Below are 24877 nucleotides of genomic sequence, written 5' to 3' on the forward strand. Positions count from 1 at the left end.
TTTATTCAACTGGCCATATGATGACGTCACAACATCCGATTGGCAAAATGTTTACATGAATTCGTATCTACAATAATCCAACAACTTCCAGAAAACGTTTTAATCATGAGTATCACTTTTTATTCTGACAAGCTATAACATTGAAATTTACTGTAAATATGAAAATAAGTGACCCACGTTATTCATTGACGTGATGACGTCATCCAAATTAAAATAGTTGTAACCCATGCGAAAGATAATTGATTAACCTAGACAATATTAAAAACTGGGGGGAAATGGAATACGCATAAGCAAGATGCGTTCTATTAAATGCGATGAGCTATGACGGTAGAGACAATAATCCATTCGAGTGGCCATATGATGACGTCAGACAACTTGTCAAGCAACAAAGTTACATGAATTCTTATATACAACTCATTAGCTTTCAAAATAAATGGAAAAAATGAATTAGCCTACATCTATCATCACAGAAGGTATGAAGAACAAGAATCAATTGCAAAAACGGCCTTTATGCTATGTACGAGCTGTGCGTGCGCAGAACGCCAAAAATATTGGAACATTTTGAAATTTTTTAAATATCCTGAAACGAACGGTAGCATGCAGAACCAAACGAAAATACACAAATTATAAAAAAAGAGCTGCACGTCGCATTGTTACAAACAATTTAAATTATAAAACAACACGTGGTGATGACATAATCAATACTCTATCAAGGAAAATATTTCAAATAAGAAGAAATTATGCTATATCATGTTTAATGTTTAAATGTTTTAATGGCACTGCACCTCTAAGACTATATGTAATGAAATAGACCGAATTTATGGCACCTAAAAACTATGCCTGGTAATGGCCCTCTCCGATTTTTTTTGTGCAAATGTGCAATGTTTTATTATCAACTCACCTCACAAATATTCGGGATAAATTACTGTACTTTTAGAGCTTCAAAAATAGCGCTGGTTAATTTTTGTTTCAAAAAAATTACCACTAAGGAGTTTAGTAGTTAGGCGGAACAACGGCCTCCCTCTAAAATACCGTGGTGGTGGTGGTAACTATTCACCATTGCAATGCATTGTGGACGACCAAAAGTACATAAAGATGTTAATAAAATTGAGACTTTGCGTCTTTCCAGATACCATGATGATGATGACGATAACCCACACTCGAATAAACTCCTCCATAAAACATCTTTTGGAATAAATTCTCCCCTCATCATACGTCCCAGGAAATTTTTACGTGACCAGTGAAAAAATGAACGTGAAAAACTAATGGATTAATTATTAATGTTATACGGGATGAACTAAAAAGTACCCCAAAGATGTAATGTCTATGATGTACTTCACACCCGCATCCTGAGTGGTCCAGAACCAGTCTCCCCTAAATTCCTAAAGAATTCTATTGCCATTTATCCACTCTTTTCTATATCTTTCATTTATCCCTGCAGTGCATGCAGACCCGTAGCCAGAATGCATCAGAGGGGGGTTTTCATGACACCAATTATTTTGCGAGGTTTTCGGCCCCTGGAAGCTTTGGCTCTCAGAGCAATTTCGGTTGTTTCAGCTTACAGCAGAGACATTTTTACCTACTAAAATCTGAGTTATGCAGAGAAAGTATATAGTACACTACAGTATTATGGAAGTTAGTAGTCAATAGAAGTAAAATGACCAAAAAATCTGCTATAATTGATAATTAATTGCACGCTGGTAAAAAAAAGGGGGTTCGCGCAAAAGGTAGGGGGTGGGGGGTTGCAAATTGACAAAATTAATGACATTAAACAAATGTAAAAGGAATAGTGACTCATTTGAGTACAGCGATGTTTCATTTTTTCATCTCTCTGTTGTTTTTGTTTTGTTTTAAAAATATTTTATTGATTCGATAAACGAAGTGAAACGAGACAGGTCACGATTTTTTTTTCAGACAGGCAGATAAAAACTGGTAATACCAGCATGCATCCAGGTCAGTATCAATACTCGCGTTTCAGTTTTTCAGCTGCTGCCAGCAGGTTTCCACACAGTACAGATTTACAACCCGTTTTTGATTTGAAATGCTGTATAACCAAACTTTTGGGCTAATATTAGCCATTTCATCAACTTTTATAACGACTTATGCTATCTATTATTTAACCCGAAAACGTAAATCATCAAAAAGATTCATCGAAGTAGGTAGAGTCAGTGATATAATTATATATCCTGTGAAATCCTTCAAGGGAATATCTTTTCATGATGATGAGGTTGAATGTTCGATGCGTGGCCTGAAATATGGATCTTTGCGAGATCGGTAAGTTGGTTCTAGTTTGGGCCTAGGCCTAGACGGCACACGTAGGTTTTTCTAGTAGGGGCCAAAATGATATTCTAGACTTTCAGAAGCCTAATGGCCTAGGCCTTTTATCTAATTAATAGGCTACTCCATAGGCCCTGTCTAGCCTAGGCCTAGTCTACCTATCGGAAGGTACAGGTAGTAGGCTAGGCCTGGCTATATAATATACAGTATTTATCCTACTACTACCTACTGGGCCTAACTATTATATTAAAATACGCCTACAAATCAGTAGTTAAGACATGGATGTATTCGATCCAACTCGGCCCTTAACCGTCTCGGCCAAAGTCAAGTCGGCACCTAGGCCTAGTCAAAAAGTCGCCCCCAACAAGTCAAGTTGGTTAAGTTAAGTCAGCCCCACGTCAACTCCGCCTTTAATTCAACTTTTTAGTTGAATTATTTCTTCAAGCAAGTTATGTGGCGCGGCGTGTAAAACGTAGTCTTGTGAAGATGTGGACTAATCTTTGTGAGTTTGATTCCCAGTAGATTACTTTCAGTTATTTATCGCCAAACGCGAGTTTTGCCACACGCAAATTACACAGTCAATATCAAACTCCTCGAGAATTTACTGGATTTTATTCACGGTAAATCTTTTTCACCAAAATTCTGGTGTTGTCACGGTTACTATTGATATACGGGATTGGGTGATTGAGAAACCTCAAACTTGACATATGCAAATGTTCAGCAAGGGACCACAGAGTGCCTACGTTTTTTATTCACTTGCATGTATTATAATACACCCATTGTATTCTTGCAATTTGATTGGTTAATTACGATATCTAATGGTGGTAATTAACACGCTCTAATGCATGTTCAACTTTCTGTAAACAGTCAATCAACTTGTGTATATAACTGTTCTACTCCACATCTAAAGTTTCTAAATTATTTACGATGGATAAATTGAATAAAAGTAGGTGTGTTATTGCACCTCATTAAAAATATAGCAGTAAATTTTTGAACTCATGAAATATTCTCACCATCCAACCTATACACATTAATTATTTGTATACAATGACATCACATTGATGATATCGGTGTATTGGTTTTTTTAATTGCTTTGTGGATTGTTTTATTAAAACTTTTTTCATTTAAAATTAGAAAGTTTATGGTTGTAAATGAGAATAATAGATTTGCAACAGCAAGACAGGAACCAACTATGCAACTGATTGAACCAAGCCTATCAGATGACAGACAAAATCTCATCTTAAGTGCCAAAGATCAAGAACCGCTGAGATTACCAGTCAATGCTGATCTTGCTCAACCACTAGTTCACACAAGGTAGGCCTAATGTCCTGCATTAAAAGTACAGTCTGGATATAAAATGTGATATTGGAAGTTCACACTCCTTATACAACTAGAATGACACTCTGAGAGTACATACCTCCGCCTACTGTAAAATTATCCTACATAAGATTTCATGAGAAATATATATTTTTATTATTTTTGTGTCTTAATGCTGTGTGTGATTAGGCTAATTTCACTACAACCATATGTATGCGAATTTGGTGTAATGGTTATGTAACCAGCCTTTCAACTAACAATAGTTTCAGTTGACTAACAATAGAACAGCAACGCCAAATTTTGAATTTGAAAAGAAATACTATTAATAATTAAATCTAATTATGTTTTAAAATTACAAATCACAAATTATAACTCTTGCCTTGTACAAAAATGAAGTTTTTTTGACAAGTAGTTCTTGAGAAAATGCAATTTCAGTTTACTTGTTACTTTAAGACTCATCTTTTTTAACACTTATAGCAGATCTGAAAGTAGTTCTAAAAAGTGGTGCAGAATTGGGACCGTGGTCTGGATTGCTTCCAAAATTTAATGGAGTGGTCCTCGACCACATAATATCTATCTGTATTTTGTAATTACTTTTTGAGTAATCCTGCTACAAACAAACAATCAGACACACACGATTGACTACATATACCTCCTTGGCAGAGGTAAACCAGCATTTATTTTTCAGAGGTGCTGAATTACGTTATTAACGATCTTGAAAGAAATTGTATCCTCATTCTTCACAAATATCATTGTTTGAAAAATGCTTCCTAGCAAAATATAGAAGAAGGCTACAATTGTTTTTAAATAAGAAATCTGGCAATAACATTATTTATTTGGACATCACTGAAATAAAAATGTTACAAAGTATGTATTGGTTTCTGGTATGTTGCAAACATTTTTATCTTGATTTCATGTTAATTTACTTTTTTTTATATTAGTATATTTGGCCTCGACATTTGTGGTTATGAGTGTGGTAAGGCAGCAGAAGCTTGGCTTTCAAAAATCTTCAAATATCAAGGCTACAAATTATTGGCTCATGATGATGATCTGAATGGACGTAAACTAGCTGATGATCCAAAATGGAAGTCCAAGTCATTGTATAAAGATGAAGTCAGTATAATGATTAGCTAACTTCATGAGAACAAATTAAGGGGATTTACTTGGTTAACATTAAGATTGGTGAAAGTTAAACAAAGGCCGTCTAGAAACATGCCTTACATCAACACAAAGACTGTATTAAACAGAGATAAACTAGGCTGTTAAAATGCACCAGTAGGTGAATTTGTGTAGAGTGCAGATTTGAAGGGACCTTGCATGCATTTAGTTCCAAATTAGTAATATTTGTTGTTTAAATCACTTTTCAGAGTTTTCCATCAACCTTTCTGCTTGTTTTTTGACATTTTAAACAAGTATAAAGTGCTGTGCATTTATTTACATTTTAGGCTTTGTTTACTGATCTGGCACAGTACTTGCTAATAAGTGAAGCATCACTTGATGACCTTAATACCAGATTAGACAAGTCTGTAACTATGGCTCGCTTTAGACCAAACATTGTTGTTAATAGATGTAGTGCATTTGCTGAGGTAAGAGCAGAATTGGATCGACTTTTATATTTAATTAGAATTATTAAACATTTTAATAAAAGTTTGTATTATCGACCCTTGTGAGAAGTTAAATAATAGTTAAAGGATGGCTGATACTTAGTTGTCTCCATTAGATCAGTTATCATAAGCTAGGTTAAAGATGGAAATGTGTTTGTTTCTTGAAAAAATGTATATAAAAAGAGTAAGATTTTGGAAAAGAATGGCATGAAACTGTACACAGCTGCTCTATAATACCAAAGGATAAAAAAAATAGACCCATTGAAATTATAAATGGCTGCCAAAATTTAAGCTACAATTTCAGCCAATATCCATAACACATAAATAAAAAATATGATAAAAACAAAATATTGGTGGTCACTAGGGTGTCTTATTTTTGTAGTGTTAATTAGGACCACTGGAAATGTTCATGCTTTCTTCAACAATTGCACAATTGTTCTCCTTAATAGCTACTATTCTATCGGATTAATGTCAGCTTGATGTGACAGGACTAATGATGTGGCAGAAAAATAAACTAAAAGATGCATCCAAAATCTGAGCTTTAACCAAATTTTTGATTATTTAAAAATTAATAATCAAAATATATTTTAAAAAAAATTCCCCTTCAATTCATAAACTTACATACATTTAATACTGTATTTGTATATTAATCTCACACTTGCATTGCATTTTACAGGATACTTGGTCAGAGATCAAAATTGGTAGTGCTCATCTTTACCAAACTCATTTGTGTGGAAGGTATGTATTGAAAATTACAAATGTTATCTTTACCTATCCTCAAAAACAGTTGAGCATGAAAGAATAAAGGAATTAGTCTGAGAGATGAGTCGATTTAGTGGACATATTTTACTATTGGTCTTAATATGATTTTTGTGTGAGACACTCTGAAAACCAGAGTCATTATTTTACGAAATTATTGGAAAATAAACTCATTTTTTTCCATTTTTTTGGTAAAATTTAGGAATAACAAATTTGTTTGTAACATATACTTGAATTTTTTTCAAAAAAATTTAAAAAACTGCCCTAACTATATGGGAGTGAATATCAAAAATAAATTTTAAGTTTGCGTTACAATTGGAGCTTGTACAGTATATGTCAAATACTGATTTTACTAATTTTTGGGTAAAAATCACAAAAAAAATGCTATTGTATCTCGTAAACTACTTGTCGTAAAACGCTAACATACATTAAATGAAAGCCATTAATAATGTTTATATTCATTGTAATGAGGGGTTTTTGTCATAAACCCTATCAAATCATCATAACTTTAGAAAATACTGATTTTCATTCATTTTTGGTTAACATATATATATATAACATAAATAAATGCTATCTCGTGAACTACTTGCTGTAGAACGCTAAATCATACACTAAATGAAAGCCAGTGACAATCTTTATATTCAATTGTAATGGAGGTTTTTGTCATCACCCTATCAGAAGTCATCATAACTTTAGAAAATACTGATTTTCATTCATTTTTGTCAAACCTACCATAAGTCATCCTATTAAGACAAACTAGATTTAATTTGTCACTATGACGACTATGTTATATGCATTGATTTAAATACAGATAATTGATTTTTAAAAGATATATTGATTGATTGATTTTGTCAGAAACAAGCGTGATGAATACTGCGACAATTGTTTGATTTTCTCAATATTGATATGCAAAGCTTTTTTAATTCAATTTTTAGGGTAGGAGTGTATTTGCAAAGTTGAGAATTGTGAAACAAATTTTGAAAACATTTTTGATATGAGTATAATCAGTATTTTACATATACAAGCTCTAATTGTAACGTAAATTAAACATTTCTTAGGGCAGGACATATAGTTAGGGCAGTTTTTAAAAGTTCTTTGAAAAAAATTCAAGCATATGTTACAAAAATATTTGTTTTTCATTAAAATAAAACAATGAAATTTTACCTAAAAAATGGAACAAAAAAAAATTTTCTATATAAATAATAACACAAATGAATTTTAATGATGTTCAATGTGTAGTATGATTCATTGCATAAAAATTGCATAAAAAACAGGTTGTTGACCTCTGACCTGAAATTGCATAACCAGAATCACTTAAGAATTGGGTTTTCAGATGTACCGAAGTATGTCGCTCAAAAATCATATTAAGACCAATAGTAAAATATGTGCACTAAATTCCCCACATTCATTCATAAAAAAAAATTTATTATTTGTATATTTTTCTTCAGTCATTTTTTCATGACAAAAAATATTTTATCATTGGTAGATGTCGTATGACATTGGTTGACCCAGAAACTGGCGTAATGGCCCAAAATGAGCCTCTTAAAACACTACGAAAGTAAGTACACTGACATTTGTTGTTATACCTGTGTGCAGTGCAGGATTTGGTGGTAGGAAGTGAGAGAGAAAATGTTGAGAATCCTGTAGATGACATTGCACACTTTACTCAAAGACACTTTCCCTCCAATTTTTGACGTTTTGTAAAAATAATGCACATGGTTCTATTCTATGGTTAATTATTATAAAAAGAGAAAAACAATGTACTACCTGTAGCTCACATAACATTTCCTGTTGTAGGCGGAGCTTAGGCATAGCTATTTAGAATTCGGAATCTGTTAATACAAATCAGGGAAAACCCAGTATTTTTGCTAAAAAGTTAAGGCTCTTTGTTTAACCTTCATCGCACCAAACATGGGCGCATAATTCACAGAAGCAAAATGGTTATATCTATCCATGTGTGATGTATTAAATAGCAGTTGATGCAAGGATCCATGCCAGGTATTGACTGATGGATGTAGACCTGTGTGTATTCAAAAAGTTCAAACCCTATACAGTAAAATGATTATAATGTTATAATGGTAATTGGTAATAGTATATCAATCTATCACTGTTGCTACTTACAGTGTATCAATTAACTGTATTACTATTGATACTGATGGGATGTAATAGTTGAGCCATACCATAGACGGTCATGCTTCACATGAACAGTGTTATTTAGCTTGGTGTATCCAGTGGTTGTGATGGTACACCATTATTTAATTATGTACGATTGTCACATTTCAAAAGCAATTTGACTTGTTGTAAATGGTTTATGATAAGTGGGTAATTTTAGTGAGGTTTCTGACATGGGATATGTTAAACAATGACAATTGCAGTTTGGGCAACCTCCATATCCGTATATGTATGGGTAAAATTTGTGTACTAAGAGACGTCATACATTCTGTGAAGCTTGACATCAATACTGTATATGTGATACCGATATTCGTTGAAAATTAAGTTGTTAAATGTGGCACAGATCACCAGCAAAGCTTAAACATAAATTATTCAAAAAAAATTCACACAGAGTTTTAGTTTAAAAATGTTCTTTTAAAAATGACAAAGAAGTAAAAAATGTTGGCTAGATCTAGGCTAGTTGCACTTTATGGCACGTAAAATGATTTTGCCGAAATTTTAAAAAGCTATAAATTCAAACGTATCTGTATACTTGTCACAGATAAGTGTGTGTAAACTCTCTATTGAATTATACTTGTGTGATAATTATTGCAGTAATGAAAACGTTTAAAGATGTATTGTCCCTTGAAACACAAAAAAATGAAGGTCAGAATATTCTAAATTTAAATTGGCCATATCAAAGTAATATTAAAGTTATTCACTTTAAGTCGAAAATTCGAGCCAAAAACAACAATTTTACGTAATTAACAGCTAAATTAATTTTATTACATTTCGTCTGGAAAATCGTCGCGAGCGAAAGTAAACAAAGATTTCAAACCATGATTATACATTATGCATGATGCTAATTAGGATTGTTTACAACTCGTCATGGTTGAGAAGGTGTTTTCACACAGATCGCGAGGAAGTTTTATGATTATGCATACAGAGTAGTCAAATAAGCGCGTTGCATTATGAGATATGTTTTGATCGAAAACTCTGACTGGAAGTCAAAGTTATTTTTTGAACCAAAAAACGTCTGTATTTCAGTTAAATGATTTTTTTTTCGACTAATTTTTGGTGAAAGTTAATAACTATTATGATACTTCAAAATGACCCACTTTTTTTCGAAATCTTTTATTTTTTATTTTTTTGGAATTTGACAAAGGGACAATACATCTTTAAATGTTGAAAACAAATATTTTTGCAATTAGTGTATGGTTAAATGATTATTTTTTTCCATATGTTCATCCAAGTTGAAAGGTACTTGATTTATCACAGAATTGGCATTTTGGCAGTTGCCCCAGTGAGGTGGTAATGTCGATTTAGACAATGTTATAAATGAGAGAATTTGGAGAGTTGGAATATATATGAGCAGCTAAACAAAATGGTTGAAATGATAGTTGCCATTGTTGTAAATAGGGAATCAGTGACTTAATTATACTCTATTTGAAATGAGCGTGATAGCTACAGTAAGCTACCTTGAGAAACGTGGTCGTGATTATTGATAGCGAATTGGAATATTTCTAGATGGCACAGGATATAGGACCATTGTTTTGGTGTGAAAAGTTTTGTGAGCTATACGATAATCGTATACGTATGATGTATTTCTTAACTGTACATTATAGATCTTTCTTTTTTTGTTTTGTTTAGGTTTAGAATGGTTGATAGTTCTCATCCAGATGCAAAAGCATTAGGTGTGGCACCTGTGTTTGGTGTCAATTTCAACATTGTTGAAGTTGGAAACATCAAAGTTGGAGACATAGTATATGCTACTGTTGAGTAATTAAATCAAACCTACAGTACTGTATGTTTAAATATGCCATTTCTAAAAAAAAGTAATACTAATGTGTTTATATTGATTGATGATTACAGTACTAATAATGAATGTTGTGTATGGATAGAATATTTTACAGAAGTTGAGCGATGCTCTAATGGCCAAAGACAAAGGGTGGTTTGCTGCTTTGAGCGATGCTCTAATGGCCAAAGACAAAGGTTGGTTTGCTGCTTTGCGTACTTTTAGTCTTCCAATGATACAGTACAGTATTTCAATTGAATTAAATAATATTCAGCATAATAAAAAAGAAATAATTATGTCTAATTGTGTTATTTTAATCTTGTTTACTACTTTGATTGTCTCTGTAATCTTTTATATTATATTTTATGTAAATTATATGTTATAGCACTCTCCGTGTAAAAATCCCTGTTAAACTTCATGTTGAACTTTCTTTTATTGTAAAATACCTGTCGTTTAACCTTTCTCAATTTAACCATATAGACTAGTCCAGATTTGAGAAAAATGAAATGCTGTAGGCATTTCGTGTTAAAAGCGAAAAAACATGTGTTTTAGGGTAATTTTGGGTGCTGAATTCAAATCTGCTGTTTACCCAGCCCAATTTTTAGATCTTCACCCTTAAAATGTGAAAAACAAAATGGCCACCATTTCAGACTTATTTTGGCTTATAACTTGATATTTAAGTGACGTAGCAAGTTAAAAATGGTGTCTATACCCTATGTTTGTGATACTGAGGATTCCAAATATATTGTTATTAAAGTTGTAAATATTCTATTTCAGCCGCCATGTTGAAATCCAAGATGGCCACCATTTAAAACATATTTTGGCTTATAACTTGACTTATAAGTAACATAGCAAGTTAAAAATTATGTCTATACCTATGTTTGTGAGACTGAGGATTCCAAATATATTGTTATTTAAGTTGTAAACAGCCGTCATGTTGAAATTCAAGATGGCGCCTACTTTAAACACACACACACATATATAGCGGTCCGAGTTCGAGTCTCGGTTGGGGCGACTTTTTCTCATTCTCACAGATTTCCTCATCTTTATCGTTTCAAATTAATTAATTAAATTTCAGTATATTACCGGGCAGTTTAGAATTAATGTTCATTGCCTGATGAGTTTATATATATATATATATAGTGTACATAGTTTTTATATATCTCTATGATTTATGATTTTTTCACTGTTGGTTTGAAATAAATAATTTTTTCTTCAATTAAAGTTATGTTATCAGTCCATGAAAATTTGGAAATAAACAATCTAATACCATTCACAACAGCATCCTACATTTTCCCTTCTTCTTCCTGAATTGTCTCATAGATATCGTTCATGTAGCATTGTCTTATTGGGTAAAAACATGTGGTACAATTGTTGTTTGGGGTGATAGCATGTGCTATTTTTATTCAAGACCTTTGGAATTCAGATGACCATCCCATACCATTCAAACAGTGCAAAACTATAGCAAAGATTTGTCAGAGGAGTGAAGGCGACGATGTGGAACATATTGAGGAAGTTGGAAAATATGGTGTTTAATGGGAAGCCAATGAAGGTTGATGATGATATGATGACAGCGTGGAGTAAAGCCTGTTTTCCTGACGATGTTATTCGACGCTATCGTCGTTGATCGTTAACAGTTCAATGACGATCATTTGAAAACGATCAAGTTGAAATGATAACGATAGCTAGTACCTTTTCCTGTAAATTGTTAACATTTTAATGTTAACGATAGCGTTGAATAACGTCAACAAGAAAACAGGCTTTAGTGTACACACACATGCAGCAGAATTTTGAGAAGTGAAGAGGTCAGTTGATAAATACGAGAATTACATTATAGAAAATGTATTGTACTACATTTTGGCATATATTCTATGTTTTCGTTTTTTCCCCTTTTTGCTAATTATCTCAAAATTGGCTAGGTAATATGATAATTTGAATGCACAACACATTTCAGGCTATCGGAATAATTGACTCTTGGGATCTGGTACGAATGCTCAAGGTGTGTACCGCCTTTACACACCTTTTTATCTAATTTCTGACACTGCATTCATCAATGATAAATGGAACCTTGGCAATTATACAAGATCTTTGTGATAGAATATTCTACACATCACTAGTAGCAACATAGATTTTACAATTTTCATTAATTTGTTGTTAACATTTAAAAGAAAATGTTTAACAGGAAAATTGAAAGAAACACTTTTATTGATGTACAATTTGCTCTAAATAAACAAAACATCTGCATTCTTTTAGTAACAGATTTAAGTACTAATCACTTAAAAATGGTTAATAATGCTATTGACAGCAGAAAAATATAAATAAATCATTAATCTTAAAGATGTATTGTCCCCCAAAATCATGAAAAATAAAGATTTTTAAAATCGGACTTTGAATAGGCCATTTTGCAGTTTTAATGAAGTTGTTCACTTCCATAAGAAAAAAAACGGGGGGAAAAAATTATTTCACCTATAAAAAGACAAAATAAACAGTTAAATTACCCATTGTCTTCCAGACAATTTGACCATTTTTTGCTTTAAATTACACTTTTCTCAGGTAAATAAATTTTTTTCAGACCCAATTTTTTGTGAGAGTGAATAACTATTATGTGACATTAAAATAACATTCAACAAAAAATTTAAAAGAATATTTTTTTAGGGAGACAATATATCTTTAAATAAACATAGAGATAACATTAATATATTGGAAAGTGTATTAATACTCAGGCAAGTAGCACATGAAAATGTAATCAAAGCATTGTAATTTACTTTTATATTGTGGTCAGTAATGTAGTTATCTGTTTCGACATTTACATCAAATGTACTTATCTAGTCTGGCATGGAAATGAATATTAGAAACTTGCAGTTGGGGCTACAGTACACTTCATTACCATAAATAGACCACAATGCAAATTCTATATACCTGTAAAGCTAGATTTTGTGGGTGCCTGTGACAAATTGATGTGCTCAAATGCACTGATGCACATAGCATCTGTTGAAACCAAAACTACAATATTTTATTCAGTTAATTATATACATTACCTACAGATAGGCTATGTTATTTTTTTTAATGCCGGTCCTGAAAATACCTAAACAATTAGTATTCAAAATATGTAGAGAACGTCCTGCAAAATATAATCAAAGCATCTTATCTACCCTAAGCCTGTTAACATAATGCATTTAGCAACATCACAACAGAAACATTAATTAAAGATACTGTATTTTTTCCCCAAAAACCTGAAAAATGTCAATTTATTTTATTGTAAAATAAAATTATTTTCACAATGTAATATTTGTAAATAACACTGGATTTCTTTTCTGAACAATGGGTTCAGTTTCTAGACTAAAACATTCATTTGCATCTATTTGAAATTACTTTGTTCTCTTTCTGCCTACAATACCCCTAATACATACAATACTCATCACTTTCAATACATCACATAGTCCACATCATAATCATATACTTTATTTTCATATACACAGTAATAATATTTGAAAAGCATGATGTAAACTTCGCTATGAATAAATATTAGTAACACAAGCAGATAATAAACTTAATAGAACTATTTTGTATTAATCCACTGTTGCACACTCCTTAGTATTTCGGCTGCGAGTTGAATCTAACTCTGGTACGATCATTTTCTGACTCTCCGTGAGTTCTCTTTCTCCTTTGTTCGCCAGGTTGTTGTGTATCACTAGAAAATAATTAAAGTGAAATGAACCATGATTACAATACATATACGTTAAAATTAATTAAAATTGGATTCTTTTGCACCAAGGAAATTAAATGAAAAGAAAATACAAAAAATATACAGTCTACAAATAATGAATGTTTATGAGTTGGATGGTGAAAATATTGTATGAGTTGAAAAATTGACTGCTCTATTTTTAACAGGGCGAAAGCTGCATTAAGTTTTCATTGAATAAAATATTCTCTCCATTCAACGAATACAAAACAGTCAGACTTTTATTCAAGTCATCCATCGTAAATCATTGACCAATGCTAGGCTGGGAAGCTAGGCCATTAGGCAGTGCTCAAACATTAGATGCGTAGTAGAAGATTTTCCAACACGATCAGCCGTGTCGCAAACATTCTCAAAATGTTTACAGAAAGCTGAAAGCACTTTTTTGTTAGATAGGACTAACTCAAAATGACATTGGTAACTGGTGATGCGTAACTGGCCAATCAAAATGTAAGAATACAATCAGGTGTGTTATAATTGTTATGCTAGGGAGATGTTGTTATTATTGGCATACATTATTAAGTAAAGAGGAAGGCCCATGACCAGAGTGTTGGCTGAAAACATCATTCACAAACGTGGAAACAATTTTAATGGCCAATGGAGGTGTGAGCTAAGTTTGACACCCAATGACCATCTTTTTTGCCCTACTCTATTATAGTCACCACAACAGAATACAAACTTTCAGGGCCCACACCTTCTGAGAGCCTTCCTTCTACCTAAATGATGTTCACAGGTAGAATGCATGGTAACCAAACCATGGCTGTGAAGGTACTTGCAATTCCAGCTGTTATTTTATGACTAAATGGTTATATCCCAAAAAGAGCGAAAACCTACATTCTTCCGTCTGTAATAGCTGGAGAGTATCTAGGTCTTGACTTATGAGAGCGATCTTGTACAGCTGCTGGCCTATGATGTCTGGTCTTTGTCTGCCATTCATCATCAAATGCTTTTGCATCAGCTGATTTAAACAATTTGAAAAATAACAATTAGATGGTTAGATTTGATTTCACCAATGAAATCAGTTTACTTTTTTTTAAATATGAAAAAGGAGTTGGCATCAAGCATCTATAGTATTGAAATATACATTGTATAAATACTAATAATAATTTGTATAAATAAATGAATGAACATCAACAAATAAATTGTAGATTCTTAATCCAATGAAACCTGAAACTAAATTAGTAAAACTTACATTCATCAAGATTAATAAACTCTTGTTCTTCTTCCATATCCTTGGACCTTGTGTTGCGAGACTTTTTTATAGTGTGGGAACGATCATCTAAAAAATGATATAGAATTGAGGTATGAGTGATATAAGGTAGTGTAAGTCCTGTATTCATGGTTACTTGATACACTCAATGTAACATTTGCCCGAATTGCACAGAAAGAAAGGGAAACAATTCTCATAGACTGCTGGTCCCAAATTGTGGCTAATACACCATGTCATATTTTACTAGCACATTGTCTGGCTGAAAACCTCCTTGATAAAAGTGGAAACAATTGGTCAATATGGAGGAACAAGTGTGGCAGTCGCAAACAAACAAATTATTTTTAAAAGCATTAAATAATGTTATCTTTTACTTACTAATATGATGGCCAACTGCCATTTTCTCAACGCCAGCAGCCGAATCACGAACGGTCTTTCTAATTTCTTTAATCTAAATAGAGTTTAAAATAAAAAATAACTTTATGTACTGATACTGATATCTCTAAAGTATTCAACCGTATGTTCATCCTTATGTTATTCAGGTCTCTGGTCCATTGTACAACAACAACTTTTTCTTCTTCAGTACTTCTATGAATGTGGAGAGCATTAGCTGAACGATTCAGCCCTAGGGACGATCAATTCAGCTCAATTAATGAATTTTACAAATTAGTAATAATAAATTTGTTGTACTAGTACAACAAAAACTATAAAATTCTGACTTGCTTTATAAAATATAACAGGCCTAAAACAATGCTGAAAATTATTTCTTATTTTAGAAGTTTTTATACAGGAAAAAATATCAATATCTAAATTGTCAATACCATGTATTACTTTATAAACCTGAATCATATCAGCCCTTAACCTTCTGTATAGAGTAGGAAGACCTAAAAACTTAGTCGAGCAGGCGATTTTATCTTATATTTTAACTTCGGATTCTGAAATTTCAGGTAAATCGTTTATGAAAATCAAAAAAAAGAATTGGACCTAGGAAATTACCCTGAGGGACACTAGATCAATCTGATAATTTCCTGTTGATAATAACACGCTGCCTCCTATTCTTTAACAAATCTGCAATCCATGAAAACACTTGATGGAATTATTATTATTTTTAAATTCTTTATTAAAATTTTAAAAATGGTATATAGTAAGGGTTACTTACACCTCCAGGTGCTTGCCTTGTACTTGATGTGGCTTGGTAAACTTTTGGTGCTCCATCACCGGTATTTGAGTAACTAGTAAATGACGAATGACTGAATGTGTGGCCATTAGGAGTATTAGCAACACCATCCTGTTAAAACAATTTGATTTATTAGTTTTCCAATGTAAATTGTATTCATGAAAATTAATATTAGTGATATTTAAACGGATATTTCCTAAAACTTTTTTTTCCCTAAAAAGTTTATACTTTATGCTGCTTTTATAATCAAAGCACTTTACTAATTACAGTAGTTATGCAAAATATAGTTTCAATTCTGTGACAAATTTTAATGGCAAAGATAATAATAAAACATCCTTTTTATTACTGCATAGTACAGTACCTGTATAAATAATTCAACTATGTGGAAGACATAAGGGAAGATAAATCAATGCTTTGCAGGATATATCAGATTCTTTAGTAAGAAATAATAACACTAATAAAACAATCATAAACTGAATACTGTAGCAACAAAATATCAATAATGAAGGCTTATAGTAGAGTAGAATGGTGAGAACATAATGAATGCTTATAGTAGAGTAGAATGGTGAGAACATTATGAATGCTTATAGTAGAGTAGAATAGTGAGAACATTATGAATGCTTATAGTAGAGTAGAATGGTGAGAACATTATGAATGCTTATAGTAGAGTAGAATGGTAAGAACATTATGAATGCTTATAGTAGAGTAGAATGGTGAGAACATTATGAATGCTTATAGTAGAGTAGAATGGTGAGAACATTATGAATGCTTATAGTAGAGTAGAATGGTGAGAACATTATGAATGCTTATAGTAGAGTAGAATGGTGAAAACATCATGAATGCTTATAGTAGAGTAGAATGGTGAGAACATTATGAATGCTTATAGTAGAGTAGAATGGTGAGAACATAATGAATGCTTATAGTAGAGTAGAATGGTGAGAACATTATGAATGCTTATAGTAGAGTAGAATGGTGAGAACATTATGAATGCTTATAGTAGAGTAGAATGGTGAAAACATTATGAATGCTTATAGTAGAGTAGAATGGTGAGAACATTATGAATGCTTATAGTAGAGTAGAATGGTGAGAACATAATGAATGCTTATAGTAGAGTAGAATGGTGAGAACATAATGAATGCTTATAGTAGAGTAGAATGGTGAGAACATTATGAATGCTTATAGTAGAGTAGAATGGTAAGAACATTATGAATGCTTATAGTAGAGTAGAATGGTGAGAACATTATGAATGCTTATAGTAGAGTAGAATGGTAAGAACATTATGAATGCTTATAGTAGAGTAGAATGGTGAGAACATTATGAATGCTTATAGTAGAGTAGAATGGTGAGAACATAATGAATGCTTATAGTAGAGTAGAATGGTGAGAACATAATGAATGCTTATAGTAGAGTAGAATGGTGAGAACATTATGAATGCTTATAGTAGAGTAGAATGGTAAGAACATTATGAATGCTTATAGTAGAGTAGAATGGTGAGAACATTATGAATGCTTATAGTAGAGTGGAATGGTGAGAACATTATGAATGCTTATAGTAGAGTAGAATGGTGAGAACATTATGAATGCTTATAGTAGAGTAGAATGGTGAAAACATTATGAATGCTTATAGTAGAGTAGAATGGTGAGAACATTATGAATGCTTATTAGTAGAGTAGGAAATGAGGCAAAGCCCAGTGAAATAGAACAGTCAGACTTTCAACAAATGAAATATTATCCTTTAATCAAAAATTTACCTTTTTGTTTTATTTATAACACACCTACTGGTGTTTACAAAAGTTGATTTAAGCCATGTACTGTATGACTATAATTAAACTAACATTTTACTACAAAAAGGCTTATTTAAAAAAATTTATTTTAATTAAAAATTATTTATATTGTATAACATTAATAAATTATTTAAGCTAAAAAAACTTACAAAATTGCGATGCATATCAGCCATCATGCGGTTCATATTGGAGAACATATCAAACATACCAAATGGTGCCATTTGAAGCTACAATTAGAAAATTAATGTTTTTTTAATCTATTTTTCATAATTATTTAAAAACAATTGGAAGTATTGTACGCAAGAGATTAATGTCTTATAAAATAACAAAGAACATGTCTTATAAAGTAGAAGTTTTTAAACATTCAGTAAGCCTCCCTCGCAAGAATAAAGTATGGGGACATGTAATACCTGTTGTTGTGGATGCCTAGTTGATCTTGACTGGTGATTGAATGACCTATTAGAATGATGACCATTTGTTATGGCCAAGAATGGGTCATGAGGACCAAATCCCATTCCAAAGTCACCCAGCATACTTGACATATTCTGCCTATGCCGACGATGGAAATCACTGTGTGTTAGAAAGTTAAAGGTTATTGTTAGAAAAGAAATTAGAAGTCGAATGGAAATTTATTGATAAAAATAAAGTAATAAAAATGCTCAAATTGGCATTTACATGGTGTACATTTGCTAGGCATAAGCATTGTAAAAGTTATTTCTGATTAAGTATTATTTGATTAAAGGACATTTCCATGAGAAATGGACCTAAACATTTCATTCTCAAAATATCATAAATGCTATACCTTTCCTGTATTACGACATTAGCGACATGATTTTAACAGTAAGCACTCAAAATTACGTATGTAACGCGAGTTACCAAAGCATAAAGTTTTTCTATATGAATTTATTTTTTTGGTTGAAATGAAAAGACTTATAGTTTTCTAAAGTACAGTACTGCATTTTTAGTTGATGTTTAAGAAAGTTTAATTAATCTTGTGAACAAATTGTTTCTACAATTAGACTTTGTTATATCCTGGACATAATGTAACGCGAGTTACCAACATACAGTATATACCATTTAAAATTGAATGATGGACATTTATAAACATGGACCCTTACAGCTGAACTAGAGAGAAAAATACAAGTCTTTGAGATGAGATGTTACAGGAAGATCCTGGGTGTCACATACAAAGACTGAATAACAAATGAAGAAATCCGAAACAGAGTAAGACTATGAGAAGCCATCTGAACACATGATGATCTCTACTTCATTGTCATAATCAGAAAGATGATATGGTACGGCCACACTACAAGACAATCATGCAAGGTACTGTGCAAGGTGGGAGGAAAAGAGAAGACCCAAGACACACTGGAATGACAACATCAAAGAATGGACCAAACTGATTCACAATAAGACACTGAGGATGGCAGAGGACAGGGCCACATGGAGGAGAGTTGCTACATCATCTTCAGTGCTTAACAGCCCCCAAACGGCTAAGGACAAAGTAAGTAAGTATTCTTGACATTACATATTGGTGCTATATAATTTTGTAGCAATAACTTTTCAACCACAGCTTACTAGTATAAGAATTTCAATGAACGTGTTCCCTTTTTTTGGTCATGTTCCTTTTTTGTAACAAGAGTTAACAAATGATTATTTGTTTTTTTCTTGTCTAGTATAGTTCATACACTTTTAAACTACCCTTACTGTAAACATTTATAGTACCCTCAAGGTTATTGTATATGAAAATAACAACAAACACTAATTCCTACCCATAAAAGTTAACAAGTTAACGTGGAATAGCCCTAAAGACACTTTACCCATGGAGTATTATACCTCCATGCTTTCCCTTTGTTTTAAAGGTCATAAACTACATTTTATGTAAAAATAAATACTATAAATGGACCTATTGTGATATAGTCATAAATTTAACTTAAAATCAGTTAAAATATTGTTAAATTCGTCACAACGTGTCAACAACAAAACACCATTTATCACAGAGGCTGGTCTTCAGTTCATAAAAAGACAATTCTTTATATTAAAAAATGTACAATTACATTAAATAAATATCGCAACAACATTAAATATTATGTTAGCGTGTACTTTTGATAACATTTCATCTCGTAAAACCCTACTGGGCAATACCGGGCCCTACCAGGCAAAGATTAGCATTTACCTGAATGGGCGTGGAAGAGTGATTCTGTGATGCACCCACAACACAAGGAATGATCTGGTGATAAATAGGCCTAGGGTATGCATTATTTTTACAAAACATCAAAAAATTACAGGGAAATTGTTTAACACAAAATCTATGATCTTCCAATTATTATTTTATAATAACATTATTTAAAAGAAAGGACTCTTATTTTTAATCTTGCATGTACTACAGTAGGCCTATCATGGAGATATGGTTTATGATGAAATCAGTCGTGTTTGAAATCGGTCGTGTTTGAAATCGGTCGTGTTTGAAATCAACTTCCCGTATTTTGTATAGCGCGCCGCTAGAGCTATAATACTTTTGATGAAATCGGTCACGTTTGAAATCGGTCGCGCTATTTTGTATGGAGCGGGATGCATGCGAGCAGAATATACATTGTCTTCGTTTATATAGATTTAATTGATATTTTTCTGATGGGGTTTCCCCTTTTTAACAAACATGCACTTGTTAGTGTGTCAAATCATGGACAAAACATGTACGATCATTGTCCATGGCCAGGTAAAGATGACGTCTTCTTATTACTAATAACCATACATTCTGGAACGTCTATAGGCCTCCTGCACGTGTTTTTGTGAAACAATGTATATAACAATCGGCGATACCACAGTTTTTAATTTGAAAATCTTTTATTTCTTCATTTATAATAATCATTTAATGTAAATGATTAAGCAAGTACAACTCAGTGTCTCTCTCACATACATAGGCCTACGCCGTTTGTAAATCTATTTGTTTAAATATTGCAAATTTAATACCTCTTTGAGAATCGTTATCCATCCATTATTATTCTCACATCTATCATTGTACATTATAGGCCTACTGTAGGCTCGGTAGATTGATTTATAACGGCATATCTATCTATATATTTTATTATTATCCTAAACTCATGCTCATGTCAGAGTGGCGGAATGCAAAAATCATCATGCATCATCTTCCTTTATTGCATAGAATGAGTTTTGTAATTAACTGTGATTAAAAAATATGCAATAGGTGCGTATGCCAATCTTTTAAAAACTTGCACAATAAAACAAAAAACATTTTTCTAAAAGAACACATTACAATTCATTGAAACCTGTAAGATAAAATGAAAACACAAATTATTATAAAATAACATTTATATTTACTGTACGTAAAAAATAATACCGATCAAGGTTTAAAAAAATGTCAATAGAATTATTCGAATTTCTATATTCAAAATTAACAAAACATAATGAGCGTTTTCATTACAAGCACCTTGAAACGACTATAATGTGTATCTAGTGTGCCCCATACAAATTAGCGCGACCAAAATAAAACGCGACCGATATCGAACGTAACTAATATAATATGATAAAAGAGCGCTCCATACAAAATACCGGATGTTGATTTTATCGCGACCGATTTCAAGCGCGACCGATTTCATCTGACGCCAAAAATTTACTTCCATCCATGGTACTATTAAAGTATTATTATTATATTATGTAAACCCTTATCCATCCATTCATCCTACAGGCCCTACGCCTACCCCTCTAGGCTTTACGTTTTAGAGAGAGCATCTATATGATCTACCTTTTAGGTAGGTGGTCTAGTAGGTGTCTGATCATTTCGGCCGCCAGTCATTTCGGCCGCTGGTTATGGAATTGCCAAATTCATGAAACGCCAAAAAGGACAAAATATGTAATGTTCATTTCGGCCGCCAGAATCGTAATTTTTCTTGAATATGTATGACACGCCATGTGTGTTAAAATGTTAATATTTTACTAAAGACTGTATTATTAAGACCAATCGGCGGTCTTCAATTCCAGAAACAGCAGCGATATTTATGGCGTGCACATTGCCATCACTACAGTGAATGTTAATGATATTTCTTTAATAAGAAGAGGTGATGCTGAAGTTTTTTTATGTGCCAGTCAAAAACACTTTTATTCGTATGTTTTACATTTATTATGTTCATAAAGAAACACATTTTTACAAAGCACACGCATCTTTGAGACCTGTAAAATAAAAAATCAATATTCATTTTGACCAAAATATTCAGACGGTAAAATACCGTAATATAACTTTAAATCTACGGCAAAAACAAAATGTATTTAGCCCATTGCACAACTGATCTCTGGTTTAAATGGCCATAGTTCTCTGTGGCGTTCCATAGACTTGGTAAAGTTATTTTTTTCACTGTAATACTGTACAGTTATTTCTGGCTATTTCAATTTGGCGCGACATACCTGGGGGCCGAAATGATCATGCCATATTTTGTCCTTTTTGGAGTTTCATGAATTTGGTCGTTCCATAAGCGGCGGCCGAAATGATTGGCGGCCGAAATGCACTGTGACCGTCTAGTAGACCACCTACCTAGATGCTTAGAGCCTAGGCCTAGCCTAAACAAATATTTGTGTATTGGCAGTCTACTAGGGCCAGGACTAGCCAAGCCTAGCCCCTGGCTCCCTCTAGAGACTAGGCCAGGTAGGCTAAGCCTAGCATAAGTCTAGCCTAGCTAGCTAGGCCTAGGCTAGGCCAGGTAGGCTAAGCCTAGCATAAGTCTAGCCTAGCTAGCTAGGCCTAGTAGGCCTAGCCTAGGCTAGGCCTAGGCCTAGCCTAGACTAGATTTCAATACCTGAAAAATGGATCCTCATCAAAATCTCTGAAAAGTGAGCCTGAGCCGAACATCGTAAACTACCTGGGCCTATAAACAGGTTAGAGTATAACAATAACACAAATGTAGTTGACCCAAATACTGTATCAAAAAAATTATCAAAAAATTAGAAATTCGTCAATGTTGCTGAGCACTGTTGGTTGGTTGGCAAACTAACTTCTTTCTTCTTCCCCCATTGTTGGAATGACGCCCTCTATAGCAGCAGCATTACATCTGAATGACGTCAGAAGAAACGTTTCAAAGTCATGAATTTGTCATACTTTTATAGCATTAATACATTTCATTTATTTTTCCAAAGAGAAAATAAAAAATATTATTAAAAATATAGAGTAAAATGCAATAAAAGATGAAAAGGCTAAAAAAAGCTTGTATGTGGTTGATGACCTAAAAACTTACTAATCAGCCATAAAACAGTAAAATAATACACATAATAATAGTTATGAAAGGTTACAATAGCATCGACAGAAATACTTTAAATAGATTAAACTTATAAAAAAATTTTTAATACATTAATTGAAATTGCATTTTTTATATCTTTATTGTTTCAGACACGAGTACCTGAAACAGCGATACTATGACTTGTAGAAACTAGTCTTCGAAGAGGAGGTCGAAGTTTACATTTTCCTCTAGCATTGTACTTATGGCCATCCCATCAGAATGTTGAAGATTTAAAAAAAAAAAGAGATGGAAAATATATAATACAAATATATATAGTCCTAAAGGTCATCAATAAGGTCCAAGATAATATTAAATGAAAGTGGATTAACGATCAAAGAATGATTGTATAATTTTAACTTTAGAATCTTGGAGCGTTGACTGGTTTTACCTAAAAAAAATCTGAAAATAGAGCTGCTAGGTCCTCGGATATGGCACTTAATTTGAAATATAAACTTATTACACGAAGTATGAAACAAAATTTTAATAGTCTCCGTGGACCAGCCCGGCCATGGTTGCCTGAGCTAAGATAATTTTGAAAAATAGGCTGCTCTAGATTCCCGAAATGGCATTTAATTTTAAAAATTAAACAGAGTCTAGTCTCCAGTATCTCAGCCCATGAATTTTTCCTCCATGCTCAGCCTCACTCTGCTTGGGGAAATTTTGAAAAATAGAGCTGCATGGTCCACGGAAATTGCACATACATTGAAATATGAAACACTAAGTCTACAGGACGCTACAGGACCACTATGGTTGATGAAGCTTTGAAAAATAGAGCTGAGGTCCCCGAAAATGGACTTACTTATACACTTCGAAATATGAAATAAACTAGCCCTACCATGTTTAGGATGGAGCTAAGAACATTTTGGGGTCTCCAGAAATTGGACATTTACTTCAAAATATGAAACGCTATATTCTCAAGAACCAGCCCGATCGTGGTTGGGGCTGATCTAAAAAACATTTTGAAAAATAGAGATGTTACAGTAGAACCACAGAAATTGACTTATTATACAAAATATGTCTCAAGGAGGACCACCCGTCGGTGAAAGTGTTAATCACAATTGTAAACAATACTCCATCAGAGGAGGGAAAGACTATACTTAAAGATTTAACGCCCATCCAACATTAATATTGCAGTAGCAATACTTTTCACTATCTCTTTTTAACAAATTTAATGAAAATAATAAACAATAAACTAACATAACAATATTATTTATAATATAAAAAGAAAACTACTCATCCTGTGCGATATTTAACATTTTTTTGTGTGTAAAAAGTGCCATTCCATTTTAGAGATATTTTATTTCGACTAAGTGTTTTAGTTTAATTGGTATATTTCTCCATTTATATGCAGTATAAATAACGAAATCTTGTGGAAAACCCAATAGTATAATATTTGCATTGAAAAGTATTTTCATATTTCTACTGTTCACAAGAGTTGGATTTTGCAGAGTTTTAGCATTTAAAAAAAAAAAGATTTTGCAAATATTCCGGCTCTTGTTAGGTCTTAATTATTATTATACTTATTATATATATAGTTATTATCATGGACAGTAGAGACAGGACTTGTATCACCAATTTGTTTTATTTTTTTAATTGTTAAAACATAGCAAATAAAAAAAACACATGAATTAAATATAAATCGAGAAATCGCTCATGAGCCGAACATATATAATTGTTGAGGAATATTTAATGTCACAAACTCCAATTACGTATGTTTCCGAGTGGTTGAAAATACTTCATCAGGAACTTCCTTGTGACATAAAAGTATACACACAAAATCCAC

The 24877-nt window shown here is 32.5% G+C and overlaps 2 protein-coding genes across 3 annotated transcripts in view; one reads left to right on the plus strand and one right to left on the minus strand.

The window, feature by feature from the left end:
* The window catches only part of LOC144858641 (myeloid leukemia factor 2-like), a 55061-nt gene extending 32237 nt beyond the window's left edge, over positions 1–22824 (minus strand). Inside the window, exons 1-8 of one of the 2 annotated variants that reach the window (XR_013616648.1) lie at positions 22618–22824; positions 18220–18379; positions 17959–18036; positions 16009–16137; positions 15228–15300; positions 14835–14921; positions 14477–14600; positions 13137–13594 (exon numbers count right to left, since the gene is read on the minus strand). Coding sequence is in view for 1 of the 2 variants with exons in the window: in XM_078714738.1 (XP_078570864.1) it covers positions 13495–13594; positions 14477–14600; positions 14835–14921; positions 15228–15300; positions 16009–16137; positions 17959–18036; positions 18220–18379; positions 22618–22670 (804 nt within the window). In the remaining variant the exon portion in view is untranslated. Of the gene's footprint in view, positions 1–12249; positions 13595–14476; positions 14601–14834; positions 14922–15227; positions 15301–16008; positions 16138–17958; positions 18037–18219; positions 18380–22617 lie in introns of those variants that run through there. The other variant, XM_078714738.1, reaches the window with a different exon arrangement.
* Positions 1967–10206, plus strand: LOC144858638 (mitochondrial amidoxime-reducing component 1-like). Its single transcript, XM_078714735.1, has 7 exons — positions 1967–2274; positions 3412–3591; positions 4536–4707; positions 5040–5180; positions 5875–5936; positions 7444–7515; positions 9759–10206. Exons 1-7 carry the CDS (start codon positions 2042–2044, stop codon positions 9889–9891), a joined length of 993 nt encoding a protein of 330 aa, XP_078570861.1. The 5' UTR covers positions 1967–2041; the 3' UTR covers positions 9892–10206.
* Positions 22825–24877: the final 2053 nt, after the last annotated feature.

This window comes from Antedon bifida, chromosome 2, assembly GCF_963402885.1.
Source record: "Antedon bifida chromosome 2, ecAntBifi1.1, whole genome shotgun sequence".
NCBI classification, from domain to species: Eukaryota; Metazoa; Echinodermata; class Crinoidea; order Comatulida; family Antedonidae; genus Antedon; species Antedon bifida.

Excerpts from the sequence above, each read along its gene's own strand:
- LOC144858638 (XM_078714735.1), top strand. The coding sequence starts at position 2,042 with ATGCTGTATAACCAAACTTTTGGGCTAATATTAGCCATTTCATCAACT. Across the intron at positions 3,592-4,535 it reads CAACCACTAGTTCACACAAG|TATATTTGGCCTCGACATTT; the intron begins GTAGGCCTAATG and ends TTTTTATATTAG. Across the intron at positions 7,516-9,758 it reads CCTCTTAAAACACTACGAAA|GTTTAGAATGGTTGATAGTT; the intron begins GTAAGTACACTG and ends TGTTTTGTTTAG.